The sequence below is a fragment of the Nuphar pumila genome, chromosome 6, assembly GCF_984573655.1.
Source record: "Nuphar pumila chromosome 6, dmNupPumi1.hap1.1, whole genome shotgun sequence".
Classification (NCBI taxonomy): Eukaryota; Viridiplantae; Streptophyta; class Magnoliopsida; order Nymphaeales; family Nymphaeaceae; genus Nuphar; species Nuphar pumila.
This window is the reverse complement of record NC_143254.1, coordinates 114,968,929-114,993,266: the sequence shown is the minus strand read 5'-3', so window position 1 is coordinate 114,993,266 and position 24,338 is coordinate 114,968,929. Positions and strand designations below refer to the sequence as shown.

The 24,338-nt window shown below is 40.4% G+C and overlaps 1 protein-coding gene across 1 annotated transcript; it reads left to right on the top strand.

Annotated features, from left to right (window-relative positions):
* Positions 1-255: 255 nt before the first annotated feature.
* Positions 256-22,730, top strand: LOC149835800 (putative RNA-binding protein C25G10.01). The gene is made up of 6 exons (XM_090008755.1): positions 256-368; positions 21,138-21,260; positions 21,341-21,455; positions 21,529-21,678; positions 22,243-22,312; positions 22,399-22,730. The coding sequence occupies exons 1-6, from the start codon at positions 331-333 to the stop codon at positions 22,620-22,622; spliced, it is 720 nt and encodes a 239-aa protein (XP_089864881.1). The 5' UTR covers positions 256-330; the 3' UTR covers positions 22,623-22,730.
* The last annotated feature ends 1,608 nt before the right edge of the window (positions 22,731-24,338 follow it).

Sequence of the window (24,338 nt, the reverse complement as noted above, 5' to 3'; positions counted from 1 at the left end):
TTTAACCCAAGCTATTCCACATGAAAATCAATATATTGGGTCCGCTTTTACGGGATCCAGTAGCCCAGGATGTCAAATCATATTTAGATCCAGGGTTCTATTATTATACTCAAGCGGAATCCATATCCGAATTCAGTTTCACTATTTGAAATTCGGATCCAATGTCGGGTCAGGTTTGGGTCGATCCATATCCGAACAGTTTCCATCCTTGGGTCGGTGGGTGCGGTCAGAGTCAGATATAAAGAGGATCCCTCATTTGGAAATTAGGGTTTTGGTGCTCCCTGCGTCAACACCTTCTCTCCCTTCATCGTCGCAGAAGCCTTCGCCGGAATGGGAGGAGGAGCTCCCGCAGACGAATCTGCCAGAAGGTCTCTCTCTCTCTCTCTCTCTCTGATGACGAAGGCACCGGTCTTCAATGAAACGGTGATCTAGATATGGTCATCCTTTTTTCTTTCTTTCGCCGTTTGATTTGATGACGGAAGGTTGTTGACATGCATCATTCTTTTCGGTTCTTAATCCGTCGATTCTTCTAGAGAAGCGAGTCTCTTCTCGTTCCTGTTGTGTTTTGATCCCTTCATCATGTGTTTGTAGCATCTGTGGGTGGCCCTTTTGGTTGGGTCCTGGCTGCGGCAAAACAGATGGCTTATTCTTCTTCTTGTCTGAGAAAGGATGTCTCCTGTGTCTCGATTATCATCATCTTCGCATTTGTTGCGATGATTTCCTGCTTCTCTTTTGTGTTTAACGAGTGACGATGTCTGTCTATTGTATTTCTTGCAAATATGTCATGAAAATCGACCGAAGCGACCTTGCTCGCTCATTCCCATGGTTTCGTGTGTGTTGCTTTTTTCTTTTGTTCAAATTGGATTTTCTGCTTTATGTGTTGAATTGCGTCGGCCCTGTGGCAACCGAAGCAAATCTGAATGGGGTTTTCTGATTTCATGTTGTTAGGGTTGCGAGTTGATGTCTGATTTTTTTTTTTATAATCTTACCTTAATCTTGTCTTTTCAGTTTTGGCTCTCAGTATATGTTTTGGAAATTGCTTCAAAGCCTGAAGAAAGTGTTTTTGTTTAGTCATTGAATTTTGTAAAATTGTTTTGGTTTATAACTGTAGACTGCAGTTGCAAGAAATGAGAACAGTGATCAAAAGGCTTAAAGTAACATGGTCTTGTTTATGCATGTGTTTGTGTGCATGTGGGTGCACGCTGTTTTGTGTTAATCATCACTTGCGTGCTTATGGACTCTTCTCATTCCTGTCTTCTTTTAATTTTTTTGGGCGATAATCTTGCTAGGGGTTAAGGTTCACCCACTCTTTCATTATGTTAAATGTCTGTACAGTCCTAAGTCAAACCGCCCACTTTGAGGGTTTATCTTTCCGTTTTACATTGGGATTATTTTTTCCCTGGTGAAAAAGAAAAATTAGTCGATTTCACAAACCATAGAGAAGTCTTGAAGCAAACATTGAGATTAAGAATGTTCTTTATGATTTGAGATGTGTCGTTCCATGTTATTCTTCAAAATTGCCAACCACCACAGATTGTTTGAACAAACAGTCAACTTAGTAATCCTGTCCAAGGAAAGATCCATCACACTTTCAAGTTCCAAAGATTCTTGATTAAGTCCTTTTGCTGGGCCTTGATGCAAAAGGGAGTTACAGTTCTAGTTTTTAAGTTGGATTCAAACTGTTTCTTCTGTTTTCCATGATTTGGAAAGTTCATTGTAGGCTACTGCCGATTCTCTCTTTGCTTTTCAAGGACAAGAAGTTATTTAATAGTGCAATCTGTATCATGCAAATCTTCTACCTTATGGTGTGAACAAATATTAGACAGCATTTCTTCAGCCTGTTGGATTCATGAGGAGGGATTTTGAGATCCATTATTCAGCAAAAGTGGGGGACCTTCAGCTCCACTTTGGGGATTTGGGCCTAAATTCGTCTATGAGGATTTTAGAACAAATGTATTAGATGTTATTGAAATGATTCATTGTTTCTTAGTATTTTTATAGAGGAGGCAGTATTGGGGAGTTGAACGCTAAATATTTGAAGCCAAACTTGGGAGATCTGCCACACGTTGCTAAGTGTAGGATCCCTGCAGCTTGGTGTTGGGCGATATGTTTTTTCCTAAATCCTTCTATGAGGATTTAAGAACAGGGGCAATTAGAAAGTGATTTATTGGTTCCTAGCTATTCTTATAGAGATAGCAACTATTCTTCCATAAGTTGCTACAATGTTATGAAAAGCGTTGAGGTGTAGTGGAGTGCTCCACCAAAAATGAAGTGAGGTGTAAGACTTGAAGCGTAAAGTGTAAGCCTCAAAAATATATTTTTAAAAACTTGATTTTTTTTAGAAAAATATCTAAAAATACAAATAAATAAAAGAAATGCTTTATTGATGAAGCAACAACCAATAAAAAATAGAAAATCTCAAATAAAAATTTAAGAATATGTGATTAACATGTAAAAGTAACATTAATACCGCAACTTGATCTATATAAGTATCTAACAAATAAAATATGAGCATTCAATAAAATATCAAGTAACAAGTCACTAACAATCAAATTTCTCAACATCATGTCATCATCATGTAATACATATTAGCATTAACAACAAAATGTTGATGTGTTTGTCCAAAACTCTCCAAAATGAGTGTTAAAACATTCACAAGTGCACGTGAAAGACCCCAAAAATATATAAATGCCCATAGTCCTATGATATGAGTTAGGGCTTAGGCTCTTCTTTTGTGTTGCCATCGTCAATATCGAAGCCTTCAATGTCATCATATAAGGAATCCATATAAACATGTTCTTCATCCTCATTGTATGTCTCCTCATTATCTGCACTTTCTTCTTTCACATCCTCAATCACTTCTCTTTGTTTTCTTTAATAAAAAATCATGTATTAAATACTTATTGCATATAATTAAAAAATACATTTATAGTCATAACAAGGTGAAATGAATATTGTCTTCACTAGAATCACTTTTTAAACCATGATGTTCAGTGGCTTCTTCAATAGGCACATGTTCAGTGGCATTTATGTTGAAGTTTGGGTCCAACCATGAAATAATCTCTTAATCTGCTAATAAGCCGTTTCATGGCAGTTCAATCTATCACTTTCTTGGGAAAGACTAGATTAACCCGTTCTGCCATAAGTACCTCCATATTCTGATGAGTAGGATTCGATGATTAGGTAAGGCTTGCTTTGTGATTAACCAAGTACTGCTGCTCTAAACTTGATTCGTAGCCATGCGGAGCGCGTGGATGCCTTATTCCGTGACCCGAGATCCATGTCAACACCGACAAAGATCTCTTTCTTCCTCGTGGAGTATTTATAAAAAAGGTGAAAGCACTAGCAAAGTGTCATGTAGTGGCCTCGTAAAGCCTGTAGCTAGGAACGCGCAAAGCGAAATTTCTCGAGGAACAAAGCTATAGTTAAGGTTAGATGTTAGTCTGGGCTGACCAAGCCAACCCTTCGATGCTCTCCCATCTCATGATTGAAAATGTGACCTTATGGAACCACTTTGTTAGACGTCCTCGATAATGGAATGAATTCTCTTATTGGGCCACTTCACAAGTCCATCAGGGGGGACGAAAGAAAAGAATAGATGGAGGCAACCATCTATGTAGTTGTCTATTTAGGGCTATCAGAAAGATGAGGGACTGGTTTCCATGTCTTGCCACAACATCTCGCTTTGCTATATGCTTTGATCATACCTTTTTTGTGTTGCAGGTAACTATTCAAAGATACTAAAAGCTCCCTAGCTTTTTGGTTAAAATCACCCTCGATTGAGGAGTGTGTTGGGAGCTTCAGAATAACACCCATACCTACTGGTGAATAGTTCAGTGAGTGGGTTCGGGTAATACTCTACGTATTGATCTACCCTTTACAAAATAGAGAAGAACCCTGTTTATAAGCAACAAAGGAGAGCAAAGCAGGCAGCCCAACATCTAGTTGGGCTGTCCCGACAACCATATTTCAAATAAAATAAAAAACAAAGAATAAAAAAATATTCAGCCCCTAATGAGCTGACCTATCACAATGTGAAATGCTTGAAATACCCCTGATTGATATTTCAGTTTACATATACAACAATATATGTAATATCTTAAACACCTCCCTCAAACTTACATTGCAACAATCGAGAGTTCGCCAAGAATTGAAATCTGGGCGTCGAAAGTGCTTTGGTGAAGACAACCATCAATTGATATTTAGATGACACATATAGAAACACGATGGTCTTCTTAAAAATTTCTTCATGAACGTAGTGACAATCCATTTCAATATGCTTGGTTCTTTCATGAAGTGTATAATTGCCTGCTATATAAATTGCGCTCTTGCTATCACAACACAGTCTTGAGGATTCTGTTATGTGAACTCCCAAGTCTTCTAACAACTGTATCAACCATACTAATTCAGAAGTAGTTGTCGCCATGACACGATACTCAGTTTTTGTAAAAGAGAGACATCTTTTGTTGTTTTCTTGCATCTCCATGAAATCAGAGAATCACTTGCAAATACACAAAAACCCGTGCTTTAGCATCTATCATTCACATCTACCCCCAATCTGAAACATAATATGTAATAACTTTTAATGAAGACAAAGATGAAAGAAATAAACCATAGTTTATAGTGGTTTTAATATGCCTAATAATTCTCGTTACAACACTTATATGTATTGTAGTAGGAGTATGCTGAAATTGACTAACAAAATGAATAACATGAACAATATCTGGATGAGTAATAGAAACATAAATAGGTCTCCCATCATTTGTCGATATGAAGTTGGGTCATTCAAAGGTTCTCTATCATCTTTCTTTATCTTCGCATTGATGGCCTCTGGAGTACCAACTCTTTTCTCATCAGACAGCCCGAATCGCTATTATCTTGGCAACATACTTAGTCTGAGTCAAAAAATATCCATGATGTGAATATGCTACTGCAATACTAAAAAAGTAATATAAAAAGCTAAGATCTGTCTTCAAAGTTGCACTTGATAACATTTTTGATGTGACTAACTCCTTGCTTATCACCTCCTCTGATAAGCATGTCATCTACTAGAGCAACAAGATAATTATTCTTATAGGCAATGTGGATATAATAAAGTTTAAATCCTAATTGAGTAATCATAGTACTAAATTGATTATTCCAAGCATTAGGGGCTTGTTTTAGGCCATACAAAGCTTTTCACAAATGAATAACTCTTCCGTGTGCTAATTCTAAACTTGGAGTTGGTTCCATATAAACTTTTTCATTAATATTGTCATTTAAAAAGACATTTTTAACATCCATTTGAAAAATAGGCCAGCTTTTAATTGAAGTTATAAAAATTAGGGTTCTAACATTTGTCATACAAGCAACATGAACAAAAGTCTCTTCATAATCAATGCCGTACTCTTGACTATACACTTTAGTTACATGTCTAGATTTCTAGATTTATATATCTCTAATGTTTCATCACATTTAGTTTTAACTTTGTAGACCCACATACATCCTATTGTGTATTTTCTTTGGGTAAAATTTGAATTTTTCAAGTTTTTGTCTTTTCTAAAGCTTCTAATTCATTGTTCATGGCACTAATCCATTCATGATCATTTTTAGTTTCATTATATGAAGATGGTTCTACATAAGAGCTAATGGCCACAAGGCAAACTCTATAATGGGGTTCAAAGGATTTGTAGGATACTACCCTTGTAGGTGCCTTAGACATTATGATGGATTTCTTAACACTAGGTTGATCTATGTCTTGGTTTTGGTATTACCTTTCTAATGTACATGGACTAATGTACATGGAGGATATTCTTGAGTTGATGAGAATAGACTTGTATTTCATTGGAAGTGACATCATTGTCAACTATATCAATAGTAGCTCATTGGTACACACATCACGAGTGCCATCATTCTCACTCTCATGCACATCTTGAATGACATTTTCATCATTCACATCAATAATACCATTATCGTGCTCCTCAATATTTTCTCAATGCATTAAATAAAAAAAACTTTCTCACATGGTTTCTTAGACTCAATTTTTTCAAATCCGTTTTCCTTTCAAGAAGTCACATTTCTTGAAACATAAGGTTTGTCATTTTCAATATCATAACGCCTATACCCTTTTTGGTTTTCGACATAGACTAAGAAAACACAAGAGATGACCTTTGCAAAAAGCTTATCATTTTTAGAAGAAAGAACAAAACATTTACAACAAAAAACTTTTAATCTTTTATAATCGAGATGCATTTTAAACAATTTTTCAATAGGAGAAATATTTCTCAGAATAGTTGAAGGCATTCTATTAATTAAATAGACCATCGTAAAAGCGAATTTGAGTTTAAGATATTATAGTTGAAGTCATTTTCGGATTTGAGTTTAAGAAAATAAATCCATGTGTCTACTTTTGTCACGGGCCTATTTCCTTCAATGGGCCAGCGCGGCGCGACGGTCCTTCCTTACCGCCGCAAGCCTACTCGTCAGCTCTCTTGCCGGTCACGGAAGCTTATGATCAGAGTGCAAGAGAGCAAGAGAGAATAGAGGGAGAGAAATTGCAATCACAAGAAGCAATCACAACGAGGGTGAACAAAAGAAAGCTCAACGCATTTAATTCATTCACAATTTTGCCCGCAGGCTATTACAGTTCAAGTATACGGGCTGCCCCTTCGGGGTATTAATTCACCTGAACCGGGCAGCTTACATCAGACTCAACAAAAGCAAAACAGACTCTAGCGCAACTGTACACTGTAAGTCGCAAGGGAACATGCTCCTCCCTTCAAATCATGCGCCGTCCTCGGCGCCATCTGTTTCGTGGTAAGCCCTGACTTCAGCCGGGTAGCGGCTGTTCATTCGAAATGCAGGCTCCCACGTTGGTTCCGCTGTTTCCTCCCACTGCACCAATTATTTCTTCGCTTGTCCCAAGTAGTTGACCTTGTGGCGAAGGATCTGACTGAGGTGCTTCTCGGCCCGTTGTGCTGCCGGGGCCCTCTGCATGATGGGAGCGCGTTGCGGCACATTGCGTTCCGGGTCTCCATCATCTGGATGGAACTGCTTGAGGTTGCACACGTGGAACACCGGGCGCACCTTGAAGTCTGGGGGCAACTCCAGCTTATATGCCAGCTTGCCCACCTTCTTTGTGATGGTGAAGGGTCCCTCATACTTTCTGAGTAGTTCGCGGTGCCGCCCGCGGAAGATGCCTGTGCGACCAGGATATAACTTCACCAACACTTGGTCCCCAACTTGGAACCCTGCGGGCCGACGGTGTTTGTCCGCCCACTTCTTCATTCTCTTCGCCGCTTTGTGTAAGAATGCCTTCGCCAACTCATTCTGCTCGTGCCAGTCGCGAACAAACTGATAGGCGAAGGATGGCCTTCCTTTTTCTTGTGCGGCAAGAGTGTGCGGGGTCAGTGGCTGCTGCCCCGTGGCTATCTCAAACGGGCTGTGGCCTGAAGATTCGCTTTTCTGCAGATTATAACAAAACTGTGCCACATCAAGGAGCTTCACCCAATTTTTCTGATTGGCACTAACAAAGTGCCTAAGGTACTGCTCCAGTATCCCGTTGATGCGCTCTGTCTGCCCATCTGTCTGCGGATGGAAGCTTGTTGAAAACAGCAAATCAGAGCCAAGTAACCGAAATACTTCACGCCAGAACTTGCCCGTGAAGCGAGCATCGCGATCGCTCACAATGCTCTTTGGTATGCCCAGTGCTTCACCACATGCTTTACGAACAACTCTGCAGTCTTCTCTGCAGGGCACTCCTTGGAAGCTGAGATGAATGTGGCATATTTTGAGAAACGATCCACCACGACTAAAATAGAACTGAGGCCCTCTACCTTTGGCAGACTAACGATGAAGTCCATAGAGATGCTTTCCCAAGGACGTTCTGGAATTGGTAGAGGCTCAAGGAGACCGGCAGCCTTCTGGTTTGTCCCCTTATCTTGCTGGCAGATGAGGCATGTCCGCACATACCCCTCAACATCGTCTCTCATCTGCGGCCAATAGTAGCCGCGCTCAAGGAGTGCTAAGGTCCGCTCCTGACCAGGATGGCCGGCCCATAGTGTATCATGGCACTCCTTGAGTAGCTCTCGGCGAAGGCTTCCCCACCGTGGTACAAAGATGCGTCCCCCTTTTGTTACTAGGAGGCCATCCTGTAGCCAAAATCGTCGAGTCTTCCCTGCCTGCGCCAAGGTGTTGTGCGGTCGGGTCCTGCTGTGTACCCTCGCGGATGCGAATCAGCAATGCACCCTCCAAATGCACTTCAGAAGGCTCTGCGCGCGCATCAGCTAATTCAGCCCTACGGCTCAAAGCATCCGCCACAACATTGGTTTTTCCAACCTTGTACTCTAAGGCAAAGTCGAACTCAGCCAAAAACATCTGCCATCGAGCTTGCTTGGGCGTCAACTTCTTTTGCGTCTGAAAATAGCTCGTGGCCACATTGTCCGTCTTGACGACGAACTCGGCACCCAAAAGGTAGTGCCGCCAGGTCCTGAGGCAATACACAATGGCGGTCATCTCACGTTCGTGCACTGTGTACCGCCTCTCTGCATCCTTTAGCTTACGACTCTCATATGCGATCGGATGCCCGTCTTGCATAATAACCCCGCCAATGGCAAAGTCTGAGGCATCAGTGTGGACTTCGAAGGGTCTCGAATGATCAGGCAGTCGCAGCACTGGCTCTCTCACTAAGGCTTTCTTCAAGCCCTCGAAGGCATCTTGGCACGCTCCTGTCCAGAGCCATACCCGATTCTTCTTCAACAAATCTGTGAGGGGCGCAGCAATGAGGGAATAACCTTCGATGAAACGCCGATAATAATTTGCCAAGCCGAGGAATGACCGCAATTCTGGCACTTTGCTTGGCGGAACCCATTCCTGGATGGCCCTTATCTTCTGCCCATCCATACGCAGCACACCACGCCCCACAACGTGGCCAAGAAAGCTGATCTCCTCCTGCCCGAAGAGACACTTCTCTCGTTTAACACAGAGGTCATTCTCCTTCAGCACTTGAAACACTGTTCGCAAGTGCCCGACATGTTCCTCCATGTTACTGCTGTAGATCATGATATCATCCAGATAGACTACCACAAACTTGTCTAAGTAAGGGTAGAAAATCTGGTTCATTAAAGTCGTGAACGTGGCTGGAGCATTTGTCAACCCGAATGGCATTACTAGAAATTCGTAAGCACCATAGCGGGTGACACAAGTTGTTTTCGGCTCATCACCTTCGACAATCCTCACCTGCCAGTAACCCGATCGCAGATCTAGCTTAGAAAAGATACGGGCACTGCCTAGCTGATCGAACAAGTCTGCTATCAATGGCAATGGGTACTTGTTCTTCACCGTGACCTTGTTCAAGGCCCGGTAATCCACACATAACCGTTTAGAGCCATCATGTTTCATCTGAAAAAGGACCGGGGCACCAAATGGGGCTTTTGATGGACGAACAATGCCTGCGTCCAACATCTCGTCTAGCTGCCTGCGCAGCTCATTCAACTCTGCTGGCCCCATACGGTATGGAACCATTGCGTGAGGCTTTGCTCCCGGGGTCAACTCAATCTTGTGGTCGACCTCGCGTCTTGGCGGAAGACGCTTTGGCAATTCCGGAGGCATCACCCCCCGAAACTCCTCCAATAGAGGGGCTAGGGTCGGCGGCACTGCTGCTTCTACCTTCCCTTCATCTGCACGCACTGCAACTAAGAATGTCTGCTCCCCATGCTTGACACCCTTCTTCAGTTGCATTGCTGATAACACTGAAGACTTGTCTTTCTGCGTAAGGCACTGCACTGTGTGGGACAGGTTTGATCCTATGATCGTCAACGTGTTAAACTTTGGCAGCATCATCACATTCTGGCTTCGCAGAAACTCCATACCCAGAATCACCTTGAAATCGTCCAGGGGCACCACAGAGAAGTTGACTTTGCCGACCCAACTCCCCACTTGAGTAGCCACATCTCTTGCTTCAACAAGAATGGGCTTGGCCTCAGAGTTTACTGTTTTGATAGTCCTCTGCTTTGGCCCTGTTTTCAAGCCCAACCGCTCTGCCTCTTCCCGCGAGACAAAGTTGTGTGTGGCCCTGGAGTCTACCATTGCCGAAGTAGACTTTCCATTCATAATGACTTCTACGTACATAAGTTCCTTACTGACCTGCATGTTCTTAGCTGCGCAATTTCTAGCTGCGTTAATCGATCGCATGACGCCCATCATCGGTTGCATGGTCTCAGTGTCACTGCCTTCAGTATCGCTGCATTCTTCCTGTGCAGCATTGGCTTGCCCGTCGTCCTTTACAAGGCGCTTTGGGCATTGCCGGGCGATATGTCTATCACCACAGAATCAATATGTCACAACCGCACCCTTGTTGCTGTTGTTATGCTTTGTGTAGTTCTGTTTCTTTTCGGATTGATGGCGTGTCGACGCCTCACCTTTATCGTTGCGCTGCTCATCCTTCTTGCCTCCGTGGTCAGGCTTCTTCCCAACTTTGGTTGATGGGGTGAAAGGTTTGCGCTGAGTATCAACTAAGCGCTCAGCCGCCACGTATGCATCTTCCAAAATACGGGGGTTGCTCCTTTCCACTTCGGACTGTGCCCATGGTTGAAGTCCCACAATGAACCAGTTGAGCATGTCGTCTTCTGGCATGTTAGGTATCTTCAACATAAGCTTCTGGAACGTTCGGACATAGTCCTGCAACGAACCAGTATGTTTGAGTTCACGAACCATTCGGTAAGCCTGTCTCTGCGCATTTCTTGGCATGAAGTAGTTGCGCAACTCTACTTTGAAGTCGTCGAAGGTGTCTATCACACATTGACCCCTCTCCATGTCATTGCGCTTCCGCCTCCACTAAGCGATAGCATCACCATCAAGTAAGGCCGCTGCAGCCTTGATCCTCAGATCTTCAAGGGTCACATTTTGGATATCCAAGTAGTCTTCTACTTGGAACAAGAAGTTCTCAATGGCCTTGCTGTCGCGAGAACCATTGAATTTTGCGGGTCTAGGTACATCAATCCTTGATGGTCTCTCACCATTTCCACCATTCAGGGTCACCGTCCGCTGCAACGTACGGTTCCTCAACTCAAGATCGGTCACTGTAGTCGTCAACGAAGTGACCTGCCCCATTAGTAAGTTCACCTGCTCTTGCAGGCTCGCCACCACATCATTCAATCCATTGAATGATTCACATGCGCGTGAAATCGCTTCATCATGCGAAGTCACATCTTCCACCAACTTGTTAACAGTTGCAGCCAACTCTTCTTGGCCCCGAGGTGAACCCATCTCCTCAGCTTCGGCAACTGCCTTGCCTCTGGTGTTGCGCAAGTGTTGATAAGGCGCCACGATGTCTTGCTCACAAATCGCAGCCTGTCGGCGTGTCTGTCGACACCGACTCCGGAGTCCCTTCCCCAGCACGAGAACGGGCTCTGGTACCACTTGTCACGGGCCTATTTTCTTCAATGGGCCAGCGCGGCGCGACGGTCCTTCCTTACCGCCGCAAGCCTACTCGTCAGCTCGCTTGCCGGTCGCGGAAGCTTATGATCAGAGTGCAAGAGAGCAAGAGAGAATAGAGGGAGAGAAATTGCAATCACAAGAAGCAATCACAACGAGGGTGAACAAAAGAAAGCTCAACGCATTTAATTCATTCACAATTTTGCCCGCAGGCTATTACAGTTCAAGTATACGGGCTGCCCCTTCGGGGTATTAATTCACCTGAACCGGGCAGCTTACATCAGACTCAACAAAAGCAAAACAGACTCTAGCGCAACTGTACACTGTAAGTCGCAAGGGAACAACTTTAGTCATCCACAAAAATAACATAATATACTCATAATGGTTCTTTAGAAACAAAGTGACTAGGTCCAAGTTAAAGATTTCATCTTTCCAATAATACTATCCTCACAAACTAATTCTTTTTCATTATAATTTTCAAGAAAGGAGAACAAATACATTTTTGACATGCTTGGATGTCCCAATATCCTATGCCAATTTTCAATGTCATTTCCAACAAAATTACAAAAAACTTGATTGGTTCTAAGTTCATGTAGTAGAAATCCCCTCTTCTATGACCTTGCCCAATTGGCTTCTCGAATCGTAGATCTTGCACCAAGCAACCACTAGATTAAAAGGTGACCCTACACCCATGGTCTTCAATTTGATAAACGGATAAGAGATTTAAATTTAGTTTATGTACTACTATGTTGTTTAGAATGTGAAAATTTGGGCTTTTTTTTTTTTAGAAAAATTCAAAGTGCCAAAACTTTGGACTTTTAAAGATGTTCCATCTGTAGTTGAAACATTCAAATCATTTGGGTTCATGACATTCAAATAGTACAAACTCATTAGGAGTCATATGAAAAAAACACTGAAATCAAGAATCCAAGAAGTCTTATCGAGATCCATGCAAGTAGAAACACTCGCACCAGAAAGAGAAAAGTTCTGACCTTTAGAAAGGTTAGCTGGTTACATGGTTCTTCCTTTGAGTGGGAAAAAAGTTAGTGATAGAGCAATGCTAACTTTTTGAAAGGTTAGCTGTCAAAACAATGTTAATTTTCAACTTAAACAATAATAAGGATGGTCGACTAACAAGAAGGACAAAGCATGTGTTTGTGTTGCACTTGTGTGCAGCTAGAGAGGGAGAGACAAAGAGAGAGAGAGGGAGACAACGAGAGGGTGCGAGACACAAAGAGACAAAGAGAGGGAGACATAGAGAGTGGGAGGGAGAAACAAAGAGAGAGGGGGACAATGGGAGAGAGGGAGAGCGAGAAATAGAGAGTGGGAGACACCAAGAAGGAGGGCGAGAGAGAGAGAGATTTATTGAGAGAGGGAGAGGGCGAGAGATGTGAGTGAGAGTCGAGAAATGGGAGACCCTAATCGGTTGGGACTCCCCCATTTTTTGGATCAAATGGGGCCTTTAACCCCATTTTAGCCAAACAAAATGAGGCGCACACCTAAAGTTGAGGCACGCCTCACCATAAGGCGTGTGCCTCGTATTGTTTGCATTTTTTATGTGCGCCTCAAGGCCAAAGGGCCCTTGCCTTATGGTGAGGCACACTTTTAACAACACTGCTTAGAATACTTGCAAGCATCACTAGCAAATTCAAGTTTTGCCAAACTAGAATACTTTTTTTATATCCACACTATCGATTAACCACCCCATGATTTTGGAGTGACCTATCTTCTACTATTTCCATCTCCTTTTGTAGTCGTCACTAGATTTGTTCATATCATCTCCTTGAAGCGCTACTTTATTGTCATTTTCATTCTTGGTAAATTCAAGCTTTGGTTCTTTCTCGATGCCATCCATCAAACCCCATAGACCCTTTTCCCAAGTTTTGTGCTTTACTATGGATGCACACATCACATAGTTGTTGTCGTTGAGTTTCTTGAGAATGAAAACGATGATTTCTCGTTTGTCGTCCATAGATACAAAAGAAGATAGGAGATAGAGAGAGACAGAAAGAATGAAAGCAAAGTTCTTTTGGAACACCGCTTGCCCACAATCTCACGTCCACTCAAACTAGTTTCACGAAGATTTCAATATTGATGGCTTTGATACCATGTAATGAAACCAACAAAATCACAATAGAGTGCTATTAAGGCTACAATGGATCAACCAACGGGGGCTCCGCTTGTCTGGCAGGAGCAGTTAGTGCATGTCACCTTGTGTTGGGACGTTGCAAGTTCGAATCCCAATGGTATAGTTGTATAATTGGTTGGGGTTTGCCTAACCCTAGCTTTCTCTGTCGAAAAAGGAAAGAAAGGGTACAATGGATCACAAAAGCAAAGTGGTTACTTATGGACCAACACACTCTCACACGGGAGAAACACACTACCAACTCACAAAATAGTCACAAGTAAAAAATCTAATATGTTTCACATTAACAAAATGCTTAGAAAAACTCTTTTACAAAGTGAGGAAGAACCCTATTTACAAGCAACAAAGGAGAGCAAAGGGGGCAGCCCAACTAGAGGTTAACGTTTAGTTGGGCTGTCCCAACAACCATATTTCAAATAAAATAAAATAAAAACAAAGAATAAAAAAACTATATTCAGCCCCTAATGGGATGACCCCTATTATAATGTGAAATGATTGAAATACTCGTGATGGGTATTTCAGTTTATATACACAAAAATAAATATAAATATAAATCAATACAATATCTTAACACCTTTATCCTCATATTTCTCTCAACTTAATATTGTACACGACAAAAACCAATGCATTCATCTTTTCTTATTCAAGTCTATTCCTTCGTTTTGAATGCACAGATAATTTCGAATCATTGATAACCAATTATAAAATAATTAAACTTATATAAGTGTATTTAAAAACAAAAGATAGTGTCACATACAAATGACAAGGGCCTCCAATTTTGCTTACAACCCGATGCACTACAAGTCAAACTTAGAATTCGAATTGCAAATTCACCTGTTTAGGATTTTCATGTTCAAATGAATTCCATGAATGAACTACGTTCAAATAAAACAATGAAAAAATGATAAAACAATAAGAATCTCACAATTAAAAAAAATACTTATATTTATTAACAAATAACATCTGCAAAATTATTAGGATTTTTTAGTTTTCTTGTTGTAATGACTGTGTCTCTACCAAACAACCCCTTTGTCTTTTTAAATGCATCTTTGTGTTGTAACTTTCAATCAAGCATTTGCATCAGAAACCAATTTTTCAACAAAATCATAAAAACCACTCATAACTTCTCTATATGGGATGGAGTTTTCAATATAACTAAATTAGGGATTTAAATAATAGATAGTTGAATACAAAGGCTTATTGAGTTGCAAGTCTCATCATTTGTTATTGATGTCCCAATTAGGTTTATAATTTTCTTTCAACATTACCAAGAGTCAAAGCAATTTCTTCCTTTGCTCTATCTATTGTTTTGTACAAAAATCTCATAGCAGCATCCACTAATTGCAGCAGTTTCACGAGAGACATCGTATCTGGCAACTAAAAAATTATGATAATTATTATTAGTATACACAATATTCTTAGCATCAGGCTTTTTATAGTAATTTGATGATTTAAAATTTGAAGACAAAAACATCGACTTCAACTTTTTCTTTTATCATATAATACTATGAAGTGCTAGAGATATGATGTGACAAAACGAGTGATGGTTGGATATATAAGTTCACTCTTCTTTGTAAACTTTCTCATCAAATTTGATATCCGTGCATGACTATATATGTATCGTGTGATCTTCTTTGATTTTTCTATTTATGTTTAAAAATTGGTATCTTTCCAATATCTTCTAACATCAAATCAAGTAATGCACAACAACCACATAATTTGGTGCATTATTTATAATGAATTGCACTACGTTATCTTCACGAACTTCTTTACTTGTACAAATTTTCAATAGACTTCTTTACTTGCACACAGTTTTTTTTATGTCACTTATGTCAATAGACTTCAAAAATACTGTCCCTGAATAAAAATTAATTAAATTTCTTCCTTTGTCATTTGTTCAACCATTCGCCATAATGCTGCATCCAACTTTGGGCCATTCTTTACTCTTTTAACATTTCTTGAATAGACTCTACCTCATCCTTCAAAATCCATGACATGATCTCGTGGTATGACAATGTTTTGAATTCTCGCCCATAATTCACAATAGCTTCTGGCATTAGACTAAAATATAAATTATTACAAAGTTTAAATGATAGGGCATTGACATAAAAAACCCTCTTAATTGCAAGACACATCTTTTTCTCATCCTTTTGAATGTACTATTAATTGTGGTTTGTCATACTTTTTTGTGCACAAATTGGTTCATGGGACCAGCAGTGCTTGTTTTTGCCATACTACTTGATCCACTAGCATTCAGTATCAGCTGCTGATGATGTTGAACCAAAATAAACACTCCTACTAATTTCTAACTTTGCTCGTCTTATTTTCTTTCCTTATGGTTCCTTAGATAATGTTGAAAAAGCCTTTGCACATCACCTGGAACCATCTCATGGAATTAGACTGTCTCGTGCCAGCTAAATGATGTTTCAATCTTGAAATGTCACATGCAGTCTCTCTCTCTCTCTCTCTCTCTCTCTGACAGTAGTTGTATATTACATGCTCTATGAGGTTCTTATCCTTAGTGGGGTTTAAAACTTTAGTTTATTAATCCCATCCAACATCTCTTCACATTGTTCAACTGCAACAATGCAAATGAAAATTATATATAGTTATCATAACTCATAAAAAGACAATAAAAACTCAGAGTTCTAGAAACAAAGAATCAATTACAATTTACATAAAAAGCATAAATAAAGAGTTATAAAAGCAATCAATCAATTACAATTACATATAAAGTACAAATAAGGACCTAGATAAACAAATCAATGTATTACTAAATCCTCAAGCAGCCATTCTTAATAAATGACATGAAAAAAACTTGAGTTAATTCTTTATATAATCCATTGAATTCAGATTCATACTCAATAAGAGCCAACATATATTACACAGGCAAGTGATTAGATCACGTCCGTACAAAACTAACTACCTTCATTAGATCACATGCTCCATTTGAAGTATTTACAGGCATTTGAAAATTCCTTTACAAGAAAAGAAAGCTTATGTTGTTTCACACTTTTTTAACATTCACAAATCAAATTCCAATTTCTAATACATTTACAGAGCCCAAGCTAACTCGAGACATAATGTGCTTGTCATGGTATGCTGCAAATGCCATCCTACTCTACGTCACAAACACAATTATCCATAATATTTAAGAAAATGAATATATTAGGAAATTTTTATAAATTGGTTCTTTCTCAAGAAACCCTAAAAAAAGTTCACCAGATAAATAAAAAGAAGAAAATAGGGAAGTCAACCCACAATCAGCAAGATGTGTAGAAAAATCATCAAAGAACATTTCCATATTTGAAATTCCGATGCACCAAAGGTGGTTGACAAACTTCATGAAGATACCTTTATCACAAAAATCAGCAAGGCCATTCATAACTATGAACAAAATGCGACTTATTACATAACAAACAAACTCTCAACTGTAGAACTAGCAAGTAATATAAACTGAGTTGAAGCCATGTGTGTACGAGAGAGTACCTGTCTCTTCTTTTTCTTCCTTTCGGCAGAGAGAGGGAAAGCGAGAGACACAGCGAGAGGGAAAGACAAGAGAGACAAAGAGAGGGACAAAGTGAGGGACGAGGGGAGTGCCCCAAAGCCTTGGGGCCTCCCTTAAGCAAACACTCTGAGGTGCACGCCTCGGCCTAAGGTGTATGCCTCATAGCCTATGAGGAGCACACCTTATGGTATTTTCTCTTTTTCAGCGTGCCTCAAGGCTCAAGGGCTCTCACCTTGCAGGGAGGTGCGCTTTTTGCGCCTTGAGGCATGCTTTTCACAACTGAGTTGCTATAAGTATAGAATTTATGAAGCTTGGAGGTCGGTGGATATTTTTTTTTTCTTATGTTGGTTGTCAACGACTGAAGTGTCATCTAGTCCCAATCCTAATTGTTTTTCGGTTTGGTTAAAGTCTCTTATCATCCTTCCATTTAATTTGGTCTTGATCTCTGAATGTATCAGAGATTGCTTCGACTCATGCCTCATGAAGCAAGGAGAATGGGCAATAATCCCATATAAAGAATGAACTATTTTTTAACTTTCCATTCTAACTGGTTTCTAGTCATGTTTCCCTACATCATTTGGGAGTGAAACAAAAGGGGGCCATTCCATAAATTCATCCAGAATCTTTCCTAATGTCTATTGTGTATTCTTCATGATACACAGTCTTTAACATAGTTCCAGCCAAATATAACTCCTTTCCAACCCCATGAACCACTCATCAAGCAATCTAAGCTCTTTCTTTCTGGCTCACTTCGAGTGCATTAAATTGCATCCTAGTTTACAAGGCAAGACATATTGATATCTTCAAGCTTTCTCAACTCAACACCACCTTCAAATGTAGGTCTAGAAATTGAGTCTCATTTAACCAAGTATATACATGTAGGGTATGTTTGGTTGGGCCTCATGAGATTTGTATTCTCATTTAAATGAGATTCCAAATCTCATTTGACCGTTAACCAAACAAAAAAAGGTGGATGATGTGAGATCTCCAACCAGTGAGATTTTTAATGTGATTTGATTCGAAATCACATAATGCTCCTCCTCCCTCCTGTAAAATAGAGACGTTGGGGTTGTGCCCCAATATCTACTACCACCATGAGAAGGGGTTTTGGGGTTCAACTACAGCATACCTGAGCAACTCACAGTTGGATGCTGAACCCGCCCTGCCAGAAGTTCCACATGGCTGGAATAGTCACCCAGGTATGCAGTGATTTTTCTTTGAGTCCAAGAGGAGCTTGACTGGCCAGATCTACTCCTCTGACAGCCCTATTTGTTGTGCTGAAATGAGGGAAGGTGGAGCTCGCCGAAAAACACCACTGGCAAGCTCCACCAGCCCCCTCCTTGCTGGGGCAAAAAAAAGGGGGCCCTTCTTTTTGGTTTCATTTTTTTGTCTGTGAGGTAGAGCATGCCGTCTGGCGAGCTCCACTCCTCTCACGGCCTCAACTTTTAGGCTGGAATGAGGCGAGGTAAAGCTCGTTGGAAACTGGCGAGCTACTCTCCTCTCCCTGTTACGGCAAAAAGGGGCCCCTTTCTCTCTTTTTTGTTTTTTTTTCAGTGGGGTAGAGCACGTGGTCTGGCCTGGTTTTAGGCTGAAATGAGGCGAGGTGAAGCTCACCGGAAAACGGTGAGCTACTCCCCGCTCCTTGCTGGGCCAAATACGAGCCCACCATTTTGTTTTCTGAAAACCAATGCAAATGGGATTTCTTTCCTCACATAAAAAAATATGAAAAATGGAATCACATGGAAATTGGAATCATGTGATTTTGAGTCTCATGAGATTTCAATTCTCATGTTTTCATTTTTGAAAGGAGCAGCCAAACATACCCTTAATGTATGCACCATTGGAGAAAAAAAATTTTAAAAGCGGTTTTCAAGTTGGTGAATGATTGGTGTAGGAATTTTCATGTAAGGAGTCAATGCGAGGGATGCTTATGAGCACTAGCTGTACATGGACTAATGTTCTTGCGTATGAGAATAGCTTCAGTTCCGTCTGTCTAATCTGGTTCTCAGGCCTTGATTATAATTTGATTGCACAAGTCAGTTTCTAGTTTATCATGGACTTGATCTTGTATGTGACTTTTGGTGGTTTTGTGCAGACAACAACGCCATTTCTAGCATTTGTTTTCAGAATGGAGATAATGGAACCATAATTTCAGATAAACAAAATTGGTGAAATTGTGTATAGTAACTGATAGGATGGTCCATGGTTTGAAGAGCCCAACCTCAAATCCAACTTGTTCAGATATCATGACTATTTCATAAATTTCAAGGAAGAAGAGAAAGTAGGCAGGAGTAAGCAAGAGTATACAAGGAATAATAACTGATGGGATTCTCCTTGTTTTTATGTACTATTTTAGTTTTTGGATTCATACAAGACATCTGGTGCATTAAAATTGAGGAGATTTTGAAACTGTCTCTTTGTGAATATGGTAAAAAACTGGATTCTGGTTATGTTTCACTGTTTGGAAACCTTTGTATTTACTTATTTACTTATTAAATTTATATGATCACTCTGTTTTAACGTGGACTATTAAAGTATTACACTTTCTCATACATGAATAACTGTACCCTGAATGATCTTTTTTCAGTCAGAAGTCTTTTTTATTTTCATGTTAGGTATCGGAGTTGAATCCAAGTGATCTATACCATTAGAGTGTCATGTTACATTTTGGTTGGGTAATAAAAAATGACTCTAAAGAACAAAAAATGAAAAACAAATGCAATAGAACTCGGCACAACCATTGGTGATCTTCCTTTTTTTCTTGGTATCCTTTACGTTTAAAGGCATAAGCTGATAACCAAGTCAGGGGCGCTTTTGTTGCTGTTTCCTTGGGTTGGGCAAGTCTCTCAATCTGGATGAAGTTGGAACAAGTGGACTGGGCATGCGCCAGGATCTGAAGTGCCTCATCACCTGTTCCCCCAACTCTCAACTATCAAAGAGCGCTTGGGGGGATTGGATGTATGACCTGAGATCTGATCAGGTTCAAAGTACCTTGGACAGAACTGTTCCAGGTACCTTGGATGCCGTCCATCATAAGAAATGAATACCCAAAGCTTTTATTGTGTTGGACAAATTTCAGCGACCTATTTTTTCAACCATTTCATTAATGGTGAATGTCATGCAAAATTTTTATGGGCCTGGCCTGACCATCTTGATGGGGACTATCCTCTTTTTTACAGGCTTTTGGGTTTCCCTTCATCTTGATGATGGGCGGCATCCATCCTTCCTTCTCTCCAGTTTCTAATATCTATGCTACAGCTTCTGAGACGTCAGATATTTATTTACAGACTTGAGAGGGAGGGAATCAGTGGAGTGGGGCCCCTCCAATTGTCATTTCTCAAATTCTCAATAGAGAGAGAGAGAGAGAGAGAGAGAGAGAGAGAGAGAGAGAGAGAGAGAGAGAGAGAGAGAGAGAGAGAGAGAGAGGTACTTCTGAAACTCTTCCCCGTAGAGGACTGCGGTTTGGTCCATTGAAAACAGCCTCGCTTCCCTTTCTCGTTTACTCTTTCTCTTTGCTGAGAGAGTCTGAGCTTTCCTGTGAAAAAATGTCCCATTACATTTTTTGTGCTTTTCCTGAGAAGGATTATCGAAGTTCTGAGATGATATTTAAGTTTTGTTATAAACCATAACTGTTGGAGATTGTGATCTGCTGTTATGGAATTCGTGTTGAAAAAGTTTATCCTTGCTTTTAGGTACTTTATTTTGGGCAAGTCAAGATCTGGATATGGTTTGCTTAAGCTGCCAGAACTAGTTGGCAGTAGTGTATATGGGATTTAAGTAGGTTAGTTTTATATTGACCAACAGTGTATGCTTTCTTGTATTTTAGTTGGCAATTTCTGCTTGACCGATCTATTATTGGTCATTTTACTCTATGCCTTCTAGTTTGAACTCATGAGAAGGTCAGTTAATTTGGTACCATATCTGGTTGTGCACAATTTTTTTTGGTGTCTATTTTTTGGTTATCTGCTACCTTTTTTTCTGTTTATAATATTGGTGCTTTTGCATATTGGTTCCGTTTCTTTTTAATCTTAACATTCTTTTTGTTTATGTTTGCTTTAACTTGATGTGCAGATACTCGCCATCTCCTTCACCTGGGAATGCTAGGGCTAGGTCAAGATCGAGGTCCAGGTCAAGGTTGAGATCCAGGTCAAGATCAAGGTCAAGATCTAGATCCAGATCAGAAAGTTTTGAAAGGTAGGGAACCAAATAGTCCCAATTTAAATAAATTGGAGTTTTTTTGTTTATCTCTTTTTTCTCGTGGCTATTTACTGTAGGGGAAAGAGTAGCAGGAGTGATGCAGAAAATCCTGGGAATACCCTTTATGTGACTGGTTTGTCTACTAGAGTTACAGAAAGGGATCTTGAAGCTCACTTCTCTAAAGAGGGAAAGGTTGGCAGTGCCCTCATGTCCTTGGCATTGTTGCTTGATCATGCTTGGTGGTAATTGATGTGTTTTTTGGTAGGTAATAAGCTGTCGTCTGGTTGTTGAGCCTCGTACCCGCATTTCTCGAGGGTTTGCCTTTGTGACTATGGATCACGTTGATGATGCTGAGAGATGTGTCAAGCATCTGAACCAGTCAATTTTGGAAGGTCGTTACATTACTGTAGAAAAGGTAACCTCTGCTTCAGTGGAAACAGGGTTTTCATTTAATTATCCGTCTTTTGACGTTGAGGTTTTGTGGTTATATTCAGAAGATATTGCGTCAGCTATGTTGGCAGCAATCAAGATGATGTGTTCAGTCATCCATCTCAACTTAGTCTCAAACAGCTTGATGAATGGCCAGCCTAATGGTTTTTTTCCATGCATCTCATCAACTAAACATAGCAATTATTGTCCAACTAAACAACCTCAGCATTCACCATCAACTCTCTCAACTAATCAACGGACATTCTCTACAACTCACTAATCAGGCATCTATGGTATCTCACTCCCGGAATTGGCATTCATCTGATGGTGCTACTAGTTGTGCGAGGATACTTGTAGTCTTTATGTTTACTTTGCATGTTCTTTTTTTTTTTCAACGGATCCATTAATCTCTTACAGCCCGTTATTCTCATCATTTGCAGACATCATGTGTGCTTTCTCTACATCCTTTCTTGGTATCAATGCCTTATGTGAAGGAGAGAGTTTTAGGAGAAAGCCTGTAACACTCCAATTTTCTTTTGTTGCCTTTCAGTCGAGGCGGCGGCGACCACGGACACCAACACCTGGGAATTACCTTGGCGTGAAAAGCACACGAGAATCTAGTAAGTTCATTAAGCGTTTGTATCATTCTGATATACTTTTGCTATCAACATCTTGGCTCAGTGATTTCTGTATTTTGTCTGGGCAGGTTATCGATATGACCGCGGGAGGACCCGTGGAGGCTATGGCCGTGATGACTATAGAGGTGGGTACAGGCGCTCACCAAGGCGATCCCCTCCCCGAGGGGGACGTGATTACTCTCCTCGTCGTTCACCTTATGCCGGTAGATCAAGAAGGGAACGCTCAAGGTCACTTCCTTATTCTCCTTATGAAAGTCCTGACCGAAATTATGGACGACGTTATGTAAAGTGAGAGCATTATCTTGAGACACAATATAGAGATCTGCTGTGATGATTTTGTTTGTACTGCTGTCATTTGCTTGTTTGCTCGTACATTTTAACTAAGGTTGGTCATTTGCTATATGCATTTCCTATATTCCTGTTGGTATCATTTGATGCTAGAGTGCTAACTGCGTCTGGATGATGGTCATGATACCAATCAAAATATTTGTTTCCTTAAAGGTATTGCTCAAAGTTGTGGTTCAGAACCACTTCCGTATTTCATTAATTTTGTAACTACATTCACCTGTCATCACGATGAAAGCTTCTCCCAGTTTCTGTAACATTTGATGAGATCATGATTGGTTTTAGTGGAGATGCAAAGAGGTTTAGAGATGCGGGCTTGCTTCAAGTCTTGCTTCAAGTCCGTAAATTAGGGGGGCGATGAAGCCTCTTTCATTAGGCTTAATTCATAGGTTGTGTGGCTGTCCTTTTATTTTATAATAGTTTCTTGTGGATGCCGGCTTCAATTTGTTCATGGCAGCATCTTTTCCACCCTCTGATTTATGTCTTAATCAGGCGATCCCTTTATGCCTACTCTCATTCTCTCTAACTCTACCTTGTCTCCTCAGTTCTCCCTCTCAAGGTTCGCCCCCATTCCCTCTCTCTCTCTCCCATTGAACCCATTGAATAGTGAACATCAGATGAACCATCACCAGAGTTGGACGTCGATCATCACCCACCGATGTTGCTGGCGAAGGATTACTGCCACCTGTCTGGTTGTCCCACCGTTTGAAGAATTCTTCCTCTTTAATCCATGAAATGCTTTTCTCATCATTTTTGTTCTATCCAACTTTTAATCTCCTTATTCTTTGGTTTTCTTTCTTTCTTAACATGCTTCAAATGATTCACATTGGTTGAACCCATTCTTCTATGGGTATGATCTCTTGTGGAGGTTCTCCATAATGAGGTTTCAATTGTGAAACATAGAATATCAGATGTATTTTGGAATCTTGAGGCAACTTAAAGCGATTGGTTGCTTTTTCAATTCATGCTTCCACTTGAAAGGGTCCATAGTATCGAGGTACCAAATTGGCATGAGCTTGTTAATGCATACTCTTTTGTTTATGTGCCCAATTTTTGTTTAACCATACCCAGTCATTCACTTCAAACTCATGATCTTTTCTTCCTCTATTGAATTAAATCTTCGTTCTTTCTTGAGCTCATAAAATGTTGTGTTTTAGCATCCTCAAGATCTCATCTTGACTCCTTAAGGCATGATCTATCTCTACCACTTGTGAACTACCATGTTCATAGGTGATTGGTTTGGGAGGTGGGATATCTATACAATGTATCAAATGTGGTCATGTCAATGGTTGAGTGATGGTTTGTGTTATAAGAGTACTCGGCCCAAGATAGGTAAGTGATCAAACTATTAGGTTTGGAATTAGTGAAACATCTTAGATATGTTTCGATAGATCAATTTACTACAGTTTGATCGGTGGTTTGAGGATGGTAAGTAAAACTATATTGAATTTTGGTTCTACTAAGTTGAAAGTATTCTTTTCAAAAGACACTTAGGAGAATGAAATCTCATACACATACAATTGTTTTAGGCAAACCATGTAGTTTTCCTACATTGTCCTGAAAAGTTTGGACTACATGTTTTGTGGTATAGTTTTTAGGTAAGGGCATTAAATGGACATACTTGGAGAGTCGGTCCACAACAACAAAGATGGCTTCCATTCCA

Coding starts and splice junctions, on each gene's coding strand:
- LOC149835800 (XM_090008755.1), top strand. CDS start 331: ATGGGAGGAGGAGCTCCCGCAGACGAATCTGCCAGAAG. Junction 369..21,137: donor GCAGACGAATCTGCCAGAAG/GTCTCTCTCTCT, acceptor CTTGATGTGCAG/ATACTCGCCATCTCCTTCAC. Junction 21,261..21,340: donor AGATCAGAAAGTTTTGAAAG/GTAGGGAACCAA, acceptor TATTTACTGTAG/GGGAAAGAGTAGCAGGAGTG.